The sequence below is a fragment of the Solea senegalensis genome, linkage group LG1 (genome assembly GCF_019176455.1).
Source record: "Solea senegalensis isolate Sse05_10M linkage group LG1, IFAPA_SoseM_1, whole genome shotgun sequence".
Taxonomy (NCBI): domain Eukaryota; kingdom Metazoa; phylum Chordata; class Actinopteri; order Pleuronectiformes; family Soleidae; genus Solea; species Solea senegalensis.
Window position 1 is genome coordinate 38,031,768 of NC_058021.1, and position 23,023 is coordinate 38,054,790.

At 43.9% G+C, this 23,023-nt stretch overlaps 1 protein-coding gene across 6 annotated transcripts in view; it reads right to left on the reverse strand.

Annotated features, from left to right (window-relative positions):
* Positions 1-19,144, reverse strand: part of sulf1 (sulfatase 1) — a 35,743-nt gene extending 16,599 nt beyond the window's left edge. For 4 of the 6 annotated variants that reach the window (XM_044041543.1, XM_044041586.1, XM_044041577.1 and 1 more), the window contains exons 1-5: positions 18,897-19,144; positions 6,415-6,714; positions 5,426-5,665; positions 4,681-4,832; positions 2,048-2,217 (exon numbers count right to left, since the gene is read on the reverse strand). In XM_044041543.1, coding sequence (XP_043897478.1) covers positions 2,048-2,217; positions 4,681-4,832; positions 5,426-5,665; positions 6,415-6,589 — 737 coding nt within the window. In that variant the 5' untranslated portion in view covers positions 6,590-6,714; positions 18,897-19,144. Of the gene's footprint in view, positions 1-2,047; positions 2,218-4,680; positions 4,833-5,425; positions 5,666-6,414; positions 6,715-7,154; positions 7,170-18,896 lie in introns of those variants that run through there. The other 2 variants (XM_044041559.1, XM_044041550.1) reach the window with 2 other exon arrangements.
* Positions 19,145-23,023: the final 3,879 nt, after the last annotated feature.

Below are 23,023 nucleotides of genomic sequence, written 5' to 3' on the forward strand. Positions count from 1 at the left end.
CCAGGCGGTCTATTAAACCCCGAAAAGGGGACCTGTCTCTGGGCAATTGGACATCATCGTATGGAACTCTGGGCACAAGGGAACCAGGAATGCAGGGGAATGAAGCCAGTCCATAGGGACAGTCACACCTGTCACCTGTCACATACAGGTCAGTGGCCTGTTGCCGTATAAGCCTTGAACTACAGAGGGCCAGGGGCCCATTCTTCACCTCAGGATACCATTTTAGAACTTAACATAGACAAATCCTGATAAGACTATCAATTCACTCCCCGCTATGGAGACTGTCAGAAACCACAACCTCTGTAGCGTTTAAAAGAAGTGAAACAGGGTAAAAACACCTACACTAAAGAATGTTAATGACATTAACATCAAACCTTCCCCCTGCTATTGTTGCTGTCAGAAATACCTACGCTTGTTTGATTTATGGAGGCAGCTCCTCCTCCTCCACTGCCACGCAGTCTCCTCCAGACACCGTGCATTACACAATAGCTGCGTGTGTGATCTACTGCAAAAAAAATGACTGGCCAAATAAAGCTGTACAGGCATATCTTTCCATTTGTGGAAGGATGCCAAACCTCCTTGAACTCAAAATGGAACAATGTCAAAAAAATATAATCACAATGTATGAAGGCATTTTGCTCCACAGCCACTGAGTGTGTGGGAAAAAATGCTCTTCCCATATCGGTTTTGAAGGCCTGTTAACAAACCCACTCCTCCACGCTGAGTACCTGGGCCGCTGCAGCAACTATTCCACATATTCCACACACACTGCACCTACACAAAATCACTGAGGCAACCCAGTCAGTCACCCTCGGGCCCCAACTCCACCCCCTTCACCCGAGGGCTTGGGGTAAAAATAGATTAATAATGTCACAAAGGGTGTTCCACAGCACACAATGCATTCTTCTCATCCCAGGAGCCGAAGGGAAAAAACGACTGATTGATATGGACAGGGTCAGGAAGTCCTTTGCGAATTACGCGCGAGGGGAGGGGAGGGGAAGGGAAGGGTGGACAGAGCAGAGTGGAGATGAGAAAACGAGAGCAGACACTGTAGACACAGCGGGAGAGATAAAGAGACAGTGATACACGGATAGAGTGACAGACACAGAGAAAACAGACAGTGGGGAATGTTAAGTGGGATAGAATGAGAGGAAACACACTGAGCAATGAGGAAGAAAGGAGCCTCGCAGCCTTGAACCTCCTGCTCTTCTTTGACACCGTCCTCCCCCCGCCTTGTGGAGAAATGCACCCTGGGAGCATGCTGGAGTGCCTACCAAGAGATGGCAGGGCGCGTTGCCATGGAATGAACCGGAGTATTGCAACGCCGCCACAGCTCGGCGATGAGAGTTGTGGCAGGCCAGTGTGAGCTTGGCATGCGGGTAGTGCTCGGTACAAAAAAAGGCCACCACTGATCTTCTCCAAGGTTTGAGCCTCAGCTATTCTTGGAAAATAAATTATTTGGATTTCACGCGTGCTGAGTCGTCATTCCCAGCAGCTTTTCAGCGACCTGTCTTTGTTGCGAAATTGATGTTTTGGTACAGCAGATCATAAAAACGCTTATTGGATGTTAACGAGGTAAATTTGGCATGCATACTCATAAGGGTAACTCCTAGACCGTTTGTGACCATCATGTGGAGGATAAAGCGGTAGAAGATAGATGGATGGATGGATGGATACCGGAGAGCAGAGAAATAGAGCTTTGCGCCCATATACTTGTCATTACGGTAGCCCCTCAGGACTTCCGTGGAATGACCGTCCAATCACAGACAAGATTCACCAGCACGTCACACATTTGTGACGTCAGCTTCTCAGTACTGTCATTCCCAAACTGTTGAATAACAGCCAGATATTGAAAGTAAACGTTATCTTGGGGAAATAGAAGCAGAAAGGGGCAGAAGCAATCACTCTTTGAACTTGTTTTGACAATACTACAGCCATAAAATCAATATAAATCCCAGCATAGTCATAAGAGGGTTAAATTCCCATGCATTTAAGTGGCTGTGTGTTTTAATGGCTGCAATAATGGGAGCAGGTTATTTTAACTTACATGTGCTGAGAAGCATTCGGGAAGTGATTGGCATAGTGAGGCGCAGAATCTTCCGGGCCATGAGGAGCAGCGTGACTGATGACCATCATCACAGGACGGTGAGGATACACCTTTTTCGATACGCGGAAAAAGTTGATGCTGTCGTTGGTGATCAAATCTGTGAAATAGTCCTGGGGGGGGAAAAAGGAGCAAAAAGCAATATCATGAATAAGTGCCGCAAAGGCTGAATGAATTCACATCTACAGGAGGCTAAAAAATGAACGTGGAACGGGGAGGGGTGTATGCAAAACAACACAAGCCTTGATAAAAATTCACTCGCAGTCCAATCAACATGACATGTTGTTTTCCTTCGTCCAGTCATTTTCAAATAAATGGAGAGGGGCCAGTGGGGAAATGAACTGGGGCCATTGAGTGCACTACACTACCAATCTGTCGAGTCAACAGCTGGCAGCCTGTCGGTGTGTGCGTGTGTGCGTGTGTGTGAGTGCGAGTGCATACAGTACGTGGGCTGTTGCTTCATCAATGAATCTCTGCACTATTGAATGTGACACCATTTGGTGAGAGGAGCCTGGTGCGCTTAAATGGTATGTTGTTATGACAGCTCACAACCCCACAGTGCCTCTATCCATTCTCCTCCTCCTGTTTAGCCTAATTTGATTTCATTGGTTCTCTCTTCCCACAGATTGACTCGTGGAGATAAGGAAACAAAATCAAATCAGACCCAATAACCTAAAAAGCTGTGCGCCTCACTAATTATGAGGAAAAAAGATTTGATGTGAGAGGGGTACAAGGTTCTGAATTCCCTGGATCCCTTTTTTAGAGGCATGAGTGTGAAGAATACGACTGAATGGATGAAACTGTAACATTTTCTACAGCGTTGTAACATCACACAATTTGCAGACATATCTAAACTTTTATTGTAGGCATGGCGGAGTGTTGTTTTTTTTTTTTTTAAAGTACAGTAGATCACACCCTTAACTAAAACCATGACAGTCACTGCCAAGTTTCCAGCAGCAAGTTAACCATTCTACCTGCAGTTTTGGCTGTTGCTGCCTGGCATGCAACATGCGCAAGGGAGTGCCAGGTTAAGAATGAAAGGGTAAAGGGTGATTTCCCTGAAATGTCAGATGTGGGTTTGGCTGATTCATCCTGTCTCTATTAATAGGCTTTATAGCCAGGGCAGCTTTAATGGTCTGGCAGCTGTACATGCCCATGGAGGCTGGTGATTGTGTGCACATGGCAAAGCGCTGCCATGTGCACTTCAAAATCTGAGCCACTGCTGCGAAGGCCTCTGGCAGGTCAGAGGGAAGTGACAGTGTCATGGGGAATGCCCGGGCACCAGCTATGACATGGTCCGCGAGCGGAGGGGTATCACTTTTCTCAGAACCATTTGGAGATGATTATTAGTAAGTGGCCGCCACATAACACAGACACATTCACACATGATTTGATTTCCGGGTGGCATTAGAATGTGATTCTGAAATGTTAAACCTATATGGGCAGGAAGCTGGGGTTTTCGGTTAATCCCTGATCACCTCAAACCATTAAAAACATTAAATCTGGCTTGCGAAACGGGCTGCTTTGTGTCTCTTTGACGGTTGTCTTCTGTCATGGAATTAAAAGGAAAAACAGTGAATGGATCATATTCTCATTCAAAATGGCTCGCTAAACAAAAGCTATAACCTCGATGAACTCATCCTCCCACAGATGGAAAATCAGATGGGATGTAATTGGATGAAATCACTGGGTAAGTGCCTCATCTAATAACAATGACTCGGTGTGCCAGATGTGTGGACTATCATGATCTTGTCGCCCAGTGTGAATCTAAAAATGAGGATTTGTGGTCGACCTAGTGGTGGCAAGCTGATGGGTTGTGTCAGTAAACAGCAAATAATGTAACCATTTGGTGTCAAACCACGTCTGCTGACAAAACACATGCCATGTAAACACCTGGGCATCATCTCGTGGGTGATTTTACACCTCAGTCCAAGTTGGCAGAGGTGCAACAGTCCAAACATTTGTTTGCCCATCTTTCAGACAGCCCATCTTGAAACCTGACATGTATCCAAACTCTAAACCCACCATGTGGATTCCTCATGTACTCAGGAATATGCTACCTGAACAGATATTGGCATGGAGCCGCAAAAACAAAACTGACAGCTCTACGAAAAACATTTGGGGGAAGATTGATGACTGGTGCCAAGCAGGGCCATAAAAAGACAGTGTAACCCCAGAGTCCTTCTCCGGAGTCTGACAGTGATAAAGTGAAATTTATCCTACTTTTTTTTTTTAATTATATGGCATGTAGCAAAATGTCATGGTGACACAAAAAGAGAGTAGGAGGAAGGGGGCAGAGAGGCAAAGCATGTTCAGGGTGGTATTTATCATCTTCTCCTGAAGATGCTTCAATTCCACAGGGTCTAAATGCCACCTCCAGTCACTTTCCCTTTTAATTCTCAAATGAAAATTCCTGTGAGCCTGGATCATGACACCGTGACAAGTGAAGTGTTTTACTGTCTATATTTATCGGTGAGTGGAACCTGTAATTTGACAGGCAACGTCTTCACACTGAGTCATAAATGGGGAAACAAATGAGAGATTGCACTAATAAGTCGCTCTTGGGAAACACATACCTTGGCAAAATCGGCACCATGTTTCTCCTTGTACCCATTCCGACAGACGGTGTAATTATAGAAGCGGGAGTTTTTGATCAATCCGACCCACTCACGCCACCCAGGCGGGATGTAGCTGCCATTGTACTCATTGAGATACTTGCCGAAGAAGCCTGCAGAGGAGAGGTGGAGAGAAAAGGACACATTATTTCAAATAGGTGGTCAAGCACCTGGGAGACATTTCAAGTTGTTTGCTTATTCATATGAAACTCTTAATTCTCTGTGTCTGTGTGAATCTTGTGTGCGAGTACATGACATACTGTACAACGTTTCTTTGCAAGCCTCCTTTGCCCTGGCTTCACTGCACAGGATTCTCGGACAGGCTGGGCAGGTGGCCAGCCTGTCCGAGAGACGGCTAATTGCAAACCAACACATCAGCACAAAAACCACAGGCTGTGCTACAAGCCTTAGGACCCCACCGAGCTGCCCAATCCAACGCCTGCCCATCACTGACACAAACACTGTCTGATAAGGCACTGTAGTAACTCGACATGTTTATCGTGTTTGTATTTCTCATAGCAGACCGGTAGAGGAGGCTAGCTTAGGGTCAGGAGAACATTTGACCTCAAAGTAATTAAAATGCAGCTAATATGGGTGGAATCATCGTTGTATGAAAATTGACACTTTTGCTAGACGCTGCAGTTTCAGTCACTTCTTATCTTTAAGTCACACAGTGTTGCCGAGGTACGTCTCCATAGTCACCAACCTGTTCTGTAGCCGGTGTTGTTGAGGTAGACGGCAAACGAGCGTGGCTCGTGCTGCAGTTGCCAGGAGGGGGACGAGCAGTTCTCGTTGTTGGTGTAGGTGTTGTGGTTGTGGACGTACTTGCCCGTCAACATCGAGGATCGAGACGGGCAGCACATGGGAGTGGTGACGAAGGCGTTGGTGAAAGACGTACCTCCGTCTTCCATGATTTTACGCGTTTTATTCATCACCTGTAGAGAACCTGGAGGGTAAGGTACGAAGGTCAGTGTTAGAGGGAAAGTTACATAACTTTTTTTTTCCCCTAGGAAAATACTATTGAATTGTCTATTTAGAAAGGTAACCTTTTCTTTAGAGAATTCTGAGAGGCAGAATAATTACAGTTCAGCAGTAAACAGTAGAGATGAATGGATTACTAAATTAATCCAAAACTATTTTGATAATCGATGAATCGGTTTGAAGCTTTATTCATGATTAAAAAAAGTTGTTTAAAACACAATTGTTTAAACTTCTTAAATATGAATATTTTCTTCATTTCTTTGCTCTGGATAACAAAGAAATCATTAAAAGTCAATCATTTTGGTTTGTGGACAAAACAAGACATTTGAGAACATCATCATTTCCAGGTTTGACAAACACCGATCAACATTCTTTAAGGTTTTCTGATATTTTATGGACCAAACGATTAATCGAGAAAATAATCCACAGATTAATCGATTATGAAAATAATCGTTAGCCGCAGCTCTAGTAAACAGGCCAGATGGCCATTCAGCTTAGGCTTATGGCCTCTAGTTAATATTTCATGTGTGGAGGAAGAACACATGCACACAAAGACAGTGATTAGGACAGCATAGACTGAAGAAGTAAATAGAAATGTCACAGAAAGTTAAATATATTTATAAAAAGGTTTTTGTAAATAAGGAACCAATTGAAAAGTAAAAAGGACACATGTCCTGGGTTTCCTGGAATTACAGGACATACGCCAGGTATTACCCAGCTCAACATCCTGGTCGTCAGTCATAATGAGAATGATGTTGGGCCGGATGTTTCTGCGGTCTCTCTGGATGCGACCCCTCAGGCTCTGAGCCCTGGTGGTGGTGAAGGCCCCGCTGCCTGGAGCCCATTCCAGGGAGAGCAGGGCAAAGCAGGCCAGCCACTGAATCAGCATGGTGCCCCGAGATGACAGGCGACAGAACAGTTAGATGGAGGGATTACTGGAGAAATGAGGGGAAGGAGAAGAGGTCCAGTCGGGCCGCTCACTCACACCCGGGCAGCTCTCACCACCGTGGTCGACTGAGGAGACAGAAGGGGAGAAAACACATGATGTCACAAAACGGAACATGGACTGACATAAAAGAGAAATAAATAGGCAATTTTAATGCAGTAGCATAGAGAATCACATTAGAAGGACGGATTAAATTCTTTCTAGAATCATTTCAGCATATTTACTTCACATTAATTGAGCGCATCTGTCACAAATCACACTCAAACATACGTTTATCCATGAACAAAGAAGCCACAAAGGATTGTTCCATGCTTCAGCCCTCGAGGTCCACCAAGAAAAACTTACCCAACAGTTCAAACACATGTTATGTGCTGACACAAACCTTGTCAACATCATCACTTCGCACAACTTGAGCTAAAATTAGGAAACGACTCAATTGTAGCAACCCAAGCAAACATTTTAAAACAACAAAAAAATAGCAGTCAAGATCTACAATCACGTCTCTCACCTCAGGGAATCCCATGTCTTTATTTTATCTGGTCTTTTCTCGCTCTCTGTGTCACATATCTCACACGCACACAGAAAACCCTCCATCGACAAAGCAGTTGTTCAGCTCAGAGTCCAGACACTACGCCATTGGCTGTCTGCGCTCAAACACCCACGGCCACTCTCCCCCGTGAGCCAATCACCGTCCACCTTCCACCTGCCACTCAAAAGTCACTCCCCGGTGAGTCAAGCGTGACAGAGGGCTACTGGGGAGGATGGGACCACACTGGGGGGGAGGGAGTTAGAGGGTTGGGGGGCACAGGAGGCGGAGAGAGGGTTCCGCTACATTAACCCCAGTGCCACTGTAACACTTTGGAGATTGGAGTTATAGTGGCATGGTTGCCCATAACAAAACATCTTCACATCCTTTTACTTAATGCCAATGACCAATATAAAGTTTATACCAATCCTTATGTCAGAAAAACAACATTTATAGACTTTGGTCATTGTGCTTTCACCAAAACACATCACAGATTTTTAATATGTATCTATAAATCTTCATTACATGATTGATTGCATGAAGTCACGCAGACAAAAATGCAGATAACTTTGTGTAACAACAGTATCTGTGAAAGAATCCCTTTTGGCTACAAGACTGAACCGAGGTGTAATGAATACTCCATCATTGCCTGTGAAAAAAAAGTGCCTTTTGGGCAACAATCCCACTGAGTGGCACCACACAGCTCACCATTCTGAGTTAATGTCCTGAAAGCAAATGGCAGGTATACGACACCTGAGCCCTGTCAAACCTCACCGATTGCCAACCCCCCATACTCTCATTTACACAAAGGGCCGGCCCAAACTGGCAAAGACTTGATACTACAAGGATCTGATTATTATTTGAGACTGATACTTCATGGCAGACACTGTAAGTAAGTGTTTAGCAAATCAAGAAATGCAAATTATTTTTTGTCATTAAAGCAGCATTAGTTGCCTCTTGAATTCACAATGTTCCCCCCACTTGAATAACTAGACTGTGTAGACCAGTGAGTGTCGGTCTCAACGCAACATATTTTATCATGCAGTATAATTTCCAGAGAGCAGACCTAGCATTTCATGTTTTTTTGTCTGACAAGCAAATCACAAATCATTAAAAAAAACAAAAAACAATATAACCTCTTCCAAACAAAAGTTTGGGTGAATAACAAAAAAAAGTCATGCTCTTGGCATAACTCAGAATTGCTTATATGTTCTTTCCTTGACTGGTTGAATGTTGCCTATGACAAGCAGAGCCTCAGACTGAGCTTCAAGAGCACTTTGGTCAGTCCTGCATTTTAAACGGGCAGCGTCCGGGCCAGCAAGTCCAGTCATGGTGACAGGCTTGAGCAAACATTGGCGCCATTTGGACAAACACCCCTCCAGTGCAGGGTGGTAGAGTGCACAGAAACTCACAGTGAATTACACACACACACACACACACACACACAACACAAACTACTGTACAAACAAAATCAAAAGACACTCTCCCACAAGAGCAAATTCTGCTTCAGCGATGGTCCAAATCCTCCTACATAAAATGGAAATTTATCCCAGAAACAATAGCCACAACCCAAACGTAAAACAAATTTGAGTCTATTTCTGTCAACGTGTGGAAGACGAGATGAAATCAACAGTAAGCGGGCGAGATTGATGTTAGCACCCAGTGCGGATTTAAATTCACATGCCAGTGGTTCGGAGCAATAGCCTCTTCTTACAACTTAGAGAAGTGGCAAAACAGACAAGAGGGCTCATTGTGGAATCTAACACGAACCTTGTGGTGTTGATGTGGTTAGCTACAGTCGTATCAATAGCCACCCTGTCTGAAATTACTGAGATGGCAGGACTAATAAAGTGCCACACATAACGACCAGCGGGACACGGGCCAGAGTTGTGCAGGCAAAACGTCAGAGCTGTAGCCACGAATGAGAGCGAGACTTCCCTTTGTCCTTTGGGTTACCTCTCATCCTAACTTAATTTGGTCTGATCCACTTTTCTCAAAAAAGGTCATTTGAAGTTCACTTATAAGCAAAAAAGGATTTTCTGGAGAGAGCTCCGTGTCAGCAGGAAGATCGTTTGACAGCTGGCAACCACAAAGTGACTGCTCATCAAAGGAAGCACCACCATTTTTTTTTTAACGGAGCATTTACAGTACATGACTTATCCCATGTGACACCTAAGACATTCAGCTACAAGAGGAAATTCCAAGCTAATCAACAAGACGGGTGTGCAGAGAACAGCAGATACTCAGTACATTTCCATCCACTGTTAATTCAAGCTACAGCTTTAGCTCGACTACGCCATTCATTTAAACTACTGTCCTGGTCCAAATACAAGCACTGGTGGGGCATCAGTTTATTGACTGAATTGAGTCCGCCCCTTCGATGCTAGGTGGCGACATGCTACTTTTCTGCCCAAAAGATGTCCCAGCCTGAACCTCACAATAATCTCCAGGTTCAAGTCAGGAATGGGAACTGTGGCGCACGTTAGTCTGGCAGAAATTGTACTATAGCAAATTTCTCAAAGTCTGTTTCAGTTGGACTAAGACCCTTTTTTTCCCCTGACGTCATGTGAACGTACAAACTATTTATGATCCAAATCATTGAACTGCAAGCGTCTCTTGCAGCTTTTAAGTCTAAAATACAACTAACAGGTAAAAACATCTTATGTGAGTGCACTTCATTAGACACATTCCCACCTGCAACAAAGATAGAAGTTATGTGGTACATGGAAACATATGTATTAATTGTGTAGTACTGAAAATTCCCGTCAGGGAAAATATCAATCTTATCTCTGGATATCCGCTTCTGAATTGAAAGTTGGAAAGCACTTATATTATCCAGATTGAGCAATTTAAATACCTCTCTAATCATCGCTAGTTATCAGGATTAACTGCACGAGATTAGGCGAATTAGATCCGCATGTTTAAACAGAGTTTCTTGTGAGAATGTTGTTTTGTACACAAACTTGAAGTGTTGTCCGGAGTTCTTGCCTTAAGGCACACTTCAGGATGAGAGGCAGTGAGGATGGAGCTCAGTACAAACCACTCCAAGCACTGTTGGATGTGTTCTCATCCACTGTAAATACACAAAGCTTAACATGAGAACATTATAAAAATCTGAAAGTTATTATATACTTGGCCTCGAAGTCTCTTCTGTTAATGCCAGTGCCTCTTACTTGCCTCCAAGATCAGAGTTCAAATGCATATTTACAAATTTCATAAGCCCCCTGAGAGCCCTCTGTGAGAATAATGTTTTGTGTCATTTTTATAAACACTTAATTTTGAACAGCCATTTACTCGTATTTATCTCATCTAGCATTTTGTAAGTTAAACAAGTTTCTTTATAACATGTGTGGAGCAGAAAAGAAGTCGTTCTGCCTGGACAGAGTCGCAGAACTTTAGAGCGTACACTGTTCCTCCGGATTGTTTTGGGGGATTAGCGCTAATGACCCTTTAAATGAGCCTTTACTGTACTCATGATTAAGCTGGGGGAGCAATATAGGGGATGGATTTGAGGAACGTAAAATGCCCAGGGGTTCAAAAGGACTAGAACAAAAAGGCCACTATGAAATTTTTTGTCCCACAGCTGCCAGATACATAAAAGACGTGCAATTTTCAGATTAATGGACATCAACACGAGGGACTTTTAGCACACCTCAACACCTCACTAATCTTTACTTTCATGACAGTGGCTAGTTTTTTTCCCCCTACATTTCAGAGCAAAAGCTCTTTCATTTACTCTTCTTCGGCACAGGCACCCTTACTCAGTGATTGGGTACAGCTACAAAAACAGCTGTGCTTTGTGCGCCTCGAAATGAAGCTCAACATAATAGATTTGCTGCTTGTGTAACCATCCAGGGCAGTGATACTCGGCTGGCTGGCTGGCAGTTGTGCCCTCCTGTTCGGGCCCCTAAACCACACACCCTGCTGCACCCTGACCCTCCTCTGACCCGAGTGGTAATATGGCTTTGATGGTGGCTTGTTTAACCTAACCTCAGCCACCTGAGGCTACCCACACACAGGGGTTAAGAGGGGAAACTGAGGGAAGAAAAAAATACTAAGTGCAGGGGTTCAATACAGAAGTAAAATGGTCGAAAAATCGTGTAAAAATGTGGTTGTGATCACCTGCATGTTCATTTAAACAGAAATCATGGCTGCATCTTTGAGTTTATGTTCAGTCTGTGCATTCACCATCGGTCACGGGAAAACAGTGAGAACTCAACTGAGAGAACATTAATAAATTCTTCAGTGAAAAAAGAAAGATTGACTGCCATGAATCCATGCATCACTTAAAGCAACATGTCTGGAGGTGATAGGGTTCACTTTCCCAAAACAAGATGCAAGTCGAACACGAACCAGATGCCATGCTCCACTTTAGTAAATCACCCATTCATAAAAGGACCTCGCTATTAAGGACAATGGCAATTTCAAAGTACCTCAAATCCCTTCTTAGTTCTCTGCATTTTCTCTCTCTCTCATTCTTGGTCCCGCTCTACATATGCAGTCCATTTCTATGGCAGCAAAGTCACAGAGGAATAATGGTAGAGTGGGGAATTAGACCGATGGCATACTTTGAATTCTGTAAGCTGCTCTGTGACCATAGACTGCATGACTACCAATAATGGTTAAAAGCCTTTCAGTCTACGGTCATAACTCGGACATTTTTATTTCCCTTTTGTGCAAAAAACTCCACACACACACGACAGAATTGTGACAGAGTGAAGATATTATACATGTTCAGTTGCCAACTGATCTGGAAACAATGGCGAGAAGATAATGATGGAGAAGAGAGTATGCTTTTTTTTGTTGTTTGCATTTTTCAGCGTAGACTCACCTCTCCACATTTCTGATGGGAAAATGATTATGGCGAGGACTTACATTAATACTGAGGTTCATCCAAATACTTCTGTAATACCAGGAAATTCAGCTGGTTAGCTGCCATCAGGACTGATGAGGAGTTTTTTTTTATAATGAAGAGGGCCTGTGTCAGGGCCCGCTGCCCCCACTAGGCCAAGGGCACCCACCAAAACCCAGCAGTTGACCACACTGGGCTCCCTGAAGGAGAGCTCTGTCCCGGTGCACTCACTTGGCTTTGGTTTCACACTGGGAACAGGCTCAAAACCTTAGTGTTTTCAAACTCTTAACTTCACTGATCTGTTTGACCAAAAAGCCCAAATTGGTGGAGGTTCTATGACAAAATTCCAGAGAAAAAAACAAACCCAAGTGCAAAGCTGTGAGGCAAGCTGTGAGGCAAGATCACTGACTCTTTGTTGTTTGTTGGCAACAACTGGTTTTTACCTTGATAGGAAGAATCCATGTAAACAATACAAACCGTCAGATGTTGCAGGAAATGATTGCAATGATTCCCATCCATCAGTATGCAGTGTGTTTGGGGTTTGGGGCACAACGCAGGCCACTTTAATGAGGAAGAATGGCCTCAATTCAGTGAAATGTGAACCTGGAGTGGGCGCATTATTCATAGCTTTTAGTCAAACCCCTCATGTTTCAATCAGCCCTGGTAAGAGACTCTTTGTAGTGCCAAGGCTGCCAGGCCACCTCATCAATATTATGGATACATCTTAGTGTATAATTAAAAGAATCCCGGTCCAATTGACTTCAAAGTGAGAAATGCTTACGGGCCACGAGGTGGTCTGCTGGAAATCATGAGGGGGTTTGAGCCAAATGATTACAAATCACACCAGGTCGTTTCACAAATGGGGAAAGCTGTGTGTATTTATTTTTACGTCATGGGTGTGTTCCTGTCCTGGAGGTGGTCTGTATTTTTATGCCCATACCTGGAGCTACGAGCATGCTTTGTATATTTGAGCAAAGGCCTCATGCTGCTACATGACAAATAGGGCTCAGTGTCATTGGCATCACTCACACATACCCGTCATTATTATGTTCAATGCCCTGGTGGAAATGTAACGCACATTAAAATACATGGACCTTAATGTTTTCTTCTTTTTTCCCCTTCTTCCTAAGATGTGCACTGTTTTTCCAGGAGGCGTGGTTTTCAAGTTATATTCAAATTTATAAGTGGAAAAGCAGATTTACCTACAAAGAGGGTGAGGAAAAGGGGCGAGGGGGTGTGGGGGTGGAGTTGCGGTGTGGGGGTCGAATGAAAGGGATTTCAAGTGTGCTGTGAAAACGTGGAATCACAATCAGAGGATAGGCAGCCAAAGTCATCACGAGAGGGTAAAATAACCACTTTCTTGTGAAATCCTCTCTAAAGCTACGACTGGAAACCATTTGCGATGGACGATCTTAGATTAATAACATACAGCACATTTGTATTCCTCCAGCAGCCACTTTCTTGTCAGAAGCCACACTCTCATCAGAAACAGTCGATCAGGCTGCGAGAGAAAGTCCAGGCAGTGTCGGAGCGAGAGGGAGCAGAACATATTGCTCACTCACGGGTGGCTTTCGTGTCTCTTTGACGTGTCGACTATACCCCAGATAAATTACTCCTTTCACCACAAAAGAGAGCTATGGCAAATTGTTTCAATGGGTTTCCACTGAGGTAATTGTCAAAAATAAAGAAATTGACTTCTTTTCCATGAATTCAGCAGTATGGTGGCAGAGAGAAAGAGAGATTTATGTTTTGTTAAAGCTCTGCAGTTTACAGAATTTAACAGCCCTGTAATTTTTACCAACTACTGAAATGAAACGTGTGACTTGAATTCTCTTTCTCGTGTAATGGAAAGTAATAAGAAATGAAGCAAAACGGGCTTTTCTTAATGCACTACACAAATAATTGGTATATCCAATTATAAATGTGCCGTTATTGTAATTCAATTGACCTCAAACATGTTAGACCTTATCGAATCAGAGCGATCCACTGATCCATAAAGGCATGTACTACTGTGAATGAAAAGTCAACGAGCAATCCACTCTTAATTGTTTTCTTAACCACTTTAATAGAGCACAAACCGACTCCATTCCAAGTGGCAATAATTATAAAGAAAAATTCCTCAGGGGTGGGACGGAGGCGGCTCAGTCAGCGAAACCTGCTCGAGTTGTAGTGCTGCTGCCTGTGCATGAAACCAAACACCCCTAAAATGTGGAGCATGTGTAGGCATATTCTCCGGGAACTGCAGACAAACATAGACCATGAGAACCAGCCTGTGTGACCCTGGACGCCATAAACAAACGTCCCCATGGCTGTGACACACCAATACGATACCGCTCATAAAACCGTATTTGTTCGATTGCACCTGTGCCTGCTCAGCACTCGCCTCTGTACACGCCAGTAGCTCCGTGTGCGTGTGTGCACTTGGATATCAAATTCTCCGTGTGTGTGTGCATGAGTCACCGACTCGAACAGTCAAGAGTAAGAATCAGTCAGACTCGAACACAGACAGACACGTAACCTGTAATTTCTAAACAAGGGAGCTCTTCGTTCTATTGCCTCTGGCTCACTGTGTGGCTTTCCAAAGCATGCAGTAACGTCATGTGTAATTGAATCAACTTTATCCTGCCTGGTTTAAAAATTCCACATCTTAATGTATTTGTAAAAAGGTCTCAAATGTGATATCTTAAGACGGACTAATTAGCTTACAAAGACTTAAACGGGAAGTTCACCCCGACAAAAACGCTTCCAGTCCTTTGCAGTCGAGCCCAAGTTGAAGGAATGCAGTCAATACATCATCCCAACATGCTCGAGAGATACAAGCCAAACTCCACTTGCCACGGGCAATTCAGGGAGATAATGTATGCCATCCAACACTGGACCTTGTCAGTATAAACAAAGTTATTCAACCTTCTACTCTACAACTGTTCAAAGATCCAGTGTCCACATGGCAAAGTCAAGCTGTTCGAATAAGGGCGAAAAGGACCAGAGGCTACCAGTAGCACATGGCCAAGTCTATACACACACACACACAGAGACAGAGGCACATGGACAGAGGAGGGGAGTGCTGGCAGAGGCTGAATGTGTTTGTCCGCTCTAGGGGAGAGGAAAAGAAAGGGAGCAGAAGAGCTGAAACAAACGCATGCTGGCTTCTATTAGTTGAGCTGTGGAGCGGGATGGAGGGGTGAGGAAACTTATTCATTCTCTCTGCACCCGACCCAACTCACCCCACCACGTCCATTCCCATCCCTTCAACCCTCCCACCCCATTATCTCCATTCTGGAAAGGCAGTGGATGAAAGGGACAACCCCCCAGTGGCAGCACTTCTCCCTCCCAAACTTAAGCCCACGAATTCTGACGGCTGCTTAATTGTACGTGATACCGACAGGGCCCTTTCTCTTTCAAATCTAAAACAGATTGCTTCTCCCTGGGTAGGGGATTATTGGACAAGAGAGATGACAAAGCAAGGACAGTGCAGCTCTCTGGGGGGTGGACGACAGAGGGGGGGGTAAGCTCGTGGATAATGTGTGTATGTACACATTCTTCTGTGTTTTCTCTCCTCTGTACATGCCACAAGAAGATTATGTTTGTGTCCATGTGTTTCAAAAGTGCACACGTGTATGTGACAACCGAGAGCGTGTGCACAAGATCCAGGCCCTGATAACAACACGATCTGGTCCCTCCACTTCAGACTCTTGCTGTCCTTCCCTCTTTATCACATGTTCACACCTCTCTCTTTCTCTTATCTTTCCACTTCCCCTCTCTTGACCCGGCCTTTGCTTTGTCCCTCTTAAGTTCGTGCTGCATCTACGTGCAGGGACATTTGAACAAAAGCAGCTCCGGGCATCACAAAGAAGCATTTTCTTTCCCTTCTCTCATTCGGTTATGAATTTCTGTGCAGTTTTAGTCACTGGTAACAATCTCACATCTTCTCTCACTCCATTCACCCTCATGTCAACAATTAAAAAGGTGCTGGCTGTTGCACAACCTATTTTTCACAAAACATACATACTTTTCTTCCAACTAGTAATCAAGGCAGAGTCTGAAGACAAAAGGGGGACGAATGCCAGATGCATAAAAGGAAAACATCAGACATTCCTACCAGAGATGAGCTGGATGTGATGTTTGCGTGACCTGACCTTTACTGCACAAATGAGAGGCTGAACAAACACTTGGGGGTGCTATTGTGAGCTCCCAGATACCCCAAAATACATCTATGATGTGTGCGCCTGTGCTCGTTTCATTTCCCTGGAGATCTGTGTTGTAAAGATGAGAACACTCCTCATTTAGGGCCTGCATGCATGCATGCGTGCGTGCGTGTGTGTGTGTGTGTGTGTGTGTGTACTGCAACTCCATGGCAGTGTTTGATCAGTGGGGACAACAAAGGCACTGAGAAAGTGGCTGACTCATCTAAAGATAGTCTCTCTGTCTTCCACATAAATAAAAGCATGCCAAATGCTCACTGTTCAAATACCGGCCATTTGCAGTGATAGGGACTGTGCAATCTACTCCAGCTCTACTATGCAATCAGACTGGTATAAGGAGCACTATCATTAAGCTGAAGAGATAAACAAGTGCCAGAGGAAATCTTTTCTTAACACGCTTGCACACAAAAGAACTGCAGATAAATGGCATCTTTTTTCTGTAATTGCAAAAAGGTGAAAGATGCAGGAAACAGGATGTTCCACACGTCCTCCACTGAAAGGACCGCCATCATAATATACCGTATAGATCATTTAAATTATTATAAACAAATATTTGATCAAATGTTCCTAGGATCAACTCGATTAAGAGTAATAAAGTGACTGTCACTGTAGGGTCCAGGTACAAAGGTACTATTAAACTGGAGCGATGGGAGAATCGTGTCAAAACTTATCCAGAATATATAAATGTATAAATATATATAAATATCTTTATTTGAAATAAAGGAGAAAGAATGAAAATCTGACCTTTAAAACACCTTTTTCTCCATGTCTGCAAATACTGAACACCATTAAAAAAAAACCCCTGTTTTATGCTTACAACACTTACATACTCAAAAGAACTAATTACTTCACTGATTCATTACACACAAACACCGACACTCACAAAGTACATTTGAACGATGGCAACGCCGCAACTAGAACAACGTTTGTCTTGGCAAGCATCTACACCCCCCCCCCTCAGCCCGGCCCCCCCAGAACCTAATTATTTGCAGCAGCAGCTGCTCATGTTCTTGTTTGTAACACAGTGAAGCTAAACTGTTTAAAGGATCTCCCTTCTCCTCTGAACTGGAGGTCAGTACAGGGCAGTACAGCAGCGTTGTGTGCTTGTGTAGGGTAATCAGAAAGTCTAGGTTGAAAACTCAAGTGAAGGGTGGATTTATGGGTTCGACAACACCTTCGAATGAAGGTGCTCCATCTTCTTCAGGACTGCTGAATAAGTAGCACTAATTATCACTGCCAGAATATTAACAGCTTATGCTAAGTGTAACCTTGTAAAATCAGTCTTAGACCAAGCCAAGGCATAACAGTGCACGAGGATAAGTTTTTAAATGAACTCGTAGTGGATCATATTGCCTCAAAAGTCAGGAGAGCAGAAAGATATTTCTGCTCTGTGTAGGTTCTAATTCATCTAGGTCATAGTTATCTAAAAATTTAAACGGAGGAATTATTTGGAAATAGGAAAGGAAATCTTTTACTTTAACTTTGCTGCCTACAATGATTCTAGCCAAGTTCTTAAACTAGCGATCCAAAGGTTTCCCTCACTGAGCTGCGTATTAATTGCACATTTTCACCAGCCTTTAAGTTCCAATCACAATCTATTGGTTGCTGTGTTTTAAACGCTGCAAGAAACAAGCAGGAAGTGTAACTTTGACTGTTTTACCAAGGTAAACACCAAGTCATACAAGAGCAGCTTTCACCCACACAACCTCCTCTCCTCTCCTGTCCTGTCCTCTCAGCCTGGCTGCTCTTCACCTTTCACAGCTGCACAATCTCCATTTGCAAACACCTCATAGACACACACACACATTATGCAGGCACACACATACACACAGTGCCCGGAGCGAGGTATAAATACTATACATCATATCCCCACTGCGCCGGCAAGTTTCCCTTTTCACTTGACTTGAGTTAAATAGCTGGAGTGAGGTGTGCATTCCCAGAGTCGCTGTTTAGCACTGACAGTTTGTCCGGGGAAGTGCTCTTCAGCAGTTCATCCATTTAGCGAACACTGACACAATCTGCCAGAAGTGCACTCTGAATAAGATTTATGAAAAAACGTATCTGGCCCGAAGTGAGGGAATGTTGAGTGCCACACTGAGTCTCTGGGACGTAGGAAAATTGCCATTTCATTCCCCTGTTGTAAGAACTAACATGAGTAGGCAAAGACCTTCAACCAAGTTTGTAGGTAAAATAAGCACATTACGCTTTCAGAATTAGAACTTATAGAATCCTTTCAGTGCCGCACTTCATTATACAGCATACTTCTGTAATGACAGCAGACTTTTTCAAAGGACCAGAGGGTAAATTAACAGATGGGTGCTTATGTATTTGGGGAAAAAATGACATTGATGGAATGCGCTGCCTTCTAATCCCCGGAGACGGAAGAATTTGCAACGGAGGGAATTCCTGTCATTCAAGGGGGAAACTATGAAGTCCTGTACTCACACACACATAGCTGCTGTACAGGGAAACACAGACTCAGTGCAGGAAAAAAAGCTCAGACTGTACAAATCCCTACCTTAAGACTCCCAACTCCTGACAGTAAGTTGCATGAGAAATGTTCTCCTACCTGAACAAACTAACAGGCACTGACATTGCAAATTACGTGGAAAGAACAAGAAAACACACACAAAAAAAAGAAATGAACCAAGAGAGAGAGTTGTGCAGTACCTGAAAGGCAGGAGAGCAGAGCTCTGGTTGAGTGAGAGGCAAGGCTTGGATTCCTCTCTGAGATTTCTCCTCACAGCTCCTGCACCGGGTCTCCCTCCGCTCATGGAGGGGTTTGTGTGTGTATGTGTGCGCTGGGATGTTGGAGTTGAAGAGTAAGGGGGGACCACACAGCTCCTGGAAGACAACCTCTCTCTTCTAATCCTCTCTCCAATGTGATGACACTCTCTAACCTCGACCATCTGTTGAAACACGTCCCAGAGCAGTCAGCACCGCGCTGTGTCAAGAGCCCCACTCCCCTGCCCAATCACAGGCCGGCTGCTGGGTGGCTCCTCGCTGCCAGGAGGCAGGGACAAGGACACAGCTCAGTGCAGAGGGAGACACACACACACACACACACACACACACACACACACACACTAGGAGATGGAAGCAAGAAAACCCCCAGTCATCGTAACCTGAGAGCCAGAGTAGGAGGAAGGGACCAGGAGAATGAGAGGAGTGGAAAGAAGAGGAATGGGAGGGGAGACAGGGAAACAGAGCCGGAGCAGAGCAAGACGGAGAGAGAGCGAGAGCGCTGGTTTAAAACAGAAACGAAGACAGATGGAGACAGGCTTTTCTCATACATAGCTGGTGATGTTACTGAACGATTCTCACACAAAACACAGACTAAAAAAACCCACGCATGGAAATCCAACGTATCTTACTCTCTGTCCCAGATCCCTTTCCTCCCGCTCCTCTCCCTGTAGCCACAGAGCATGTGGTCTAAAGAATAAAACTTAAAAAGCAATAAAATTCTGTATTGGCTCCATGGTGGGAATGCTGTTGGCACTAAACTGTTACATCTGCAGGCACAGAAGCACAAGCAACAGCCCTCACACCTCAGTGTGATAAATCCTTACAGTCCCACGGCTGCATTCCTGCCCTTCACCACCTATTGCCTTAAGTTAAAAGGAAGGGCAGAGGGGAACACACTAAAATTACAAAGCTGAGGAAAGAGCAGGCTATAGGGAGTAGGAAAAAGGAAAAGAAGTGAAAGATAAGAGCGGGGGGTATGCGTTTATGGCTAGATGGCAGCAGATTGATGAGGCAAAACATCTATAAGTTACCATCAGCCTCCAAACAATAACGCCGTTACTGCAACATTTCCTAAATTAATCAACCAGGTCTTGACCCATTCATGCAAAACATAGGGAACATTAGGTGAGAAAGGCTGTCACGTTAATCATTTCGGTGAACCGCTCTCCCACTCGCTGATCCATTAAAAAAGGATTACGAGTCCCTGATGATATTCAAAGGCGACTTCAAAGAGGGGAAAAAGCTAATGAGTTAATACCCATTTGATATCCAACAGCATCACACTGATTTAATCAAAGGTGTGAAAACCCAAAGAATGGCTTCTAAATGGTTCATTTACATGAAATAAGCTGCCTCAACACCCTGGGCTCTGTTTCAAGTTGTTCTTTGATGACTCCCATTAAGTCCAAACAGGTTTACAAACAGTTGTCAATGAAGACTTGACCCCAAATGTATTTATTTATGTGTTTCAACTCGTAAAGAAGTATTTATTTAAAAAAAAACAACAACACTGTAACATGGTCACTATTTTCAGTGGATGCTCCCAGTTACATTCCCCTCAGGTTTACCAGGATATTAGATTAAAATAAACAAAGCCTATTTTCACCAGGGACACGCAAACCTTTCCCCGGTTGGACTGATGTTAGAAACAGGGGCAGTAGTGAGGGAGAGAAAGGGCTGTGGGGGGAAAGAGCTCAAATTAGATTAACTAAATTCACAAAGACTGTCCCCAGCCCCTCCTGCATGGACACACAAACCCCAACTCATACCTCCAACCCAAGTCCCCATTCTCACGGCCGAGAGATTTCCAAAAGACCTTCAGGCAGGCCAGGGGCGGCCAAATCCCCGGGCTCTTTAGTGGATTAAAGATGGCTGCCTTACTAAGGCAGAGGGGCTGTTTTTTTTAGAGGATGAGCACAACTGTAAACATCATAAATTCATGCAGGCAGCAGAGGTTATCAGGCACAGTATCTGGGAGGAATTCATACTCTCCAGCAAGGCCCCGTGTAGGAATCAAAAACGTTTCAAGAGGTGGAAACCGGTCATCTAAACTAACAACAATGGACTGACGTGTGATTTTGCATGACCACGCTTAATCTCTATTTTCACTTCCGCTGAGGAACACAACAGCAACAAAAGCAAGTGTAGAGGGAGGTCTATAAAACGGCCTCGTCTTATGAATGAATGAATGACCTGCAGGAGGGGGGGGCAATGATTCTCCACTAACCCCCATTCTTCCGAACCTCATTTCACCAAGCTTATCAAATTTATATCTAACACAGAAACTAGTTTAATGGGGAATACTTCACTTGTATTTACTTGTAGCAAAGCTTTTTTTCTTGTGGCTCTTATCCCAGATTTATTCTTTAACAAAAGCCTTTGCCGTCCAGCTTTCCTGCCATCAGCTGGGCCTGCAGGTGCAGGCAGAGGCCAATATTGGGGGGCTACTCGGTTCGCTAGTTCCATTCTCTACAGATGAATGAGATACACAGGGGTGTCATAGCTGTGATCCTGCTTCTGTGCTAGTATAGAGCACAAGAACTGAAGCTGGGGTGTATCTGCGTGATGGTGAGGGCATTGCCTTTTGCGACGCGACATTATAAATATGAAGCACATGGCTACTGATATGTCGTCTTTTCACAGTGATACTTAGGTTACATGACTCATGGATTATGAGATCAGAGCAAGGTGCTGCCTTTGCTTTAGTTCTGCTGGTTTCTTATGAGCCCACAAACTCCAGCGAGTTAAATCAATGTCATTTCAAGTTCACGCTAGGGGACAGAGGCCATGGAAGAGTAGGAGAGAGGCACGCACAGGAGGAGGAGAAGGAAAAGGCAGAGTGGGGACAGGAGTCTGGCCGAGACAGGGGGCATCGATAGTAAAGGACAAAATAGAAGGATGAAACGGGGAAGAAAGGAGGGCTGGCCTCTGTGGTTCAGTGACAGCTGAACATGCATGTGGAGAGAACTCTCCGCATGTCACCCTCCTGCTGTGCTGCGCATGTACTCATGGTCTCTGTGACTTGACACGCATGAAAACCACATATGCGCGTGGACACGCATGGCAGCATCTGAGACACGATAATGAATAAAACCAATTGTCAAATCCCTATAGAAACATTTGATAATAAAAATCTATTTTAGGATTGACCAGTATTTCGATTATAGTTCTTTTTACATCTTGTTTTTAGTTAGTAAGCATTAAATGTAGTTTATAGATTTAGATGTAATTATCAGTTACAGGGGACACCAATAGTTGTGAGTAGCTTTAATGAGCCTACGCACTTATCTTGGTCTTCACAATTAATAGAGTAATGTATGTAGATGTAAACATAGTCTGCGCCTACTGATTATTCACTTCAAAAGGTAACAAACCACACATTGGAATAACAGTTCATCACTTCCTAAAAGGTTGCCAGTCATTGCTAGAATAAACACAATGACTGACACCTATTCTTGAAAACCTAGCACCAGGCAGTTAACAGGTAGTGCTGCAAACAAAGTGAGTATACTGACACATAATGAACCCATTAGGAGTCACGCGAGATCAAACGTTAGGTCATGATAATAGGATTTAAAAAGCCTAATCGTAATGATATCAGCTAACAGACTACAGATGTCAGTTGTGCTACCACCTCTGTCACAGATATTGACATCAATGTAAAGAGTTTGAAAGTCTTTAAATTGAAGATATTATTGTGTTAAACTGATCCTGAGGACTTTAAACAACATCATTTCATTTGTTCAGCAGTAAGCACAATTATGGTTTGCGAATAACTTAAAGCAGAAGTGACTACCCTTCACTGAAAACTGTTGTTTCCATAAGCCTTGATGGCTTTATGTCGCAATCACACATGTCCTACCAGCTTCTCCAAACTACATTTGACACAACTCATCTGCTGCTCATTTTTAAGTAAATTACCAGTTTGATTTTCAAGCAAAATATCAAAAGACAGGTTGTTCAACTTTCACATTCAAGTATCTAGTTCAGAAGGAATGAAGTCTTATCGTTGACTGGATAATTCTTGGCAAGAATAAAGGTAAGTGCATCCA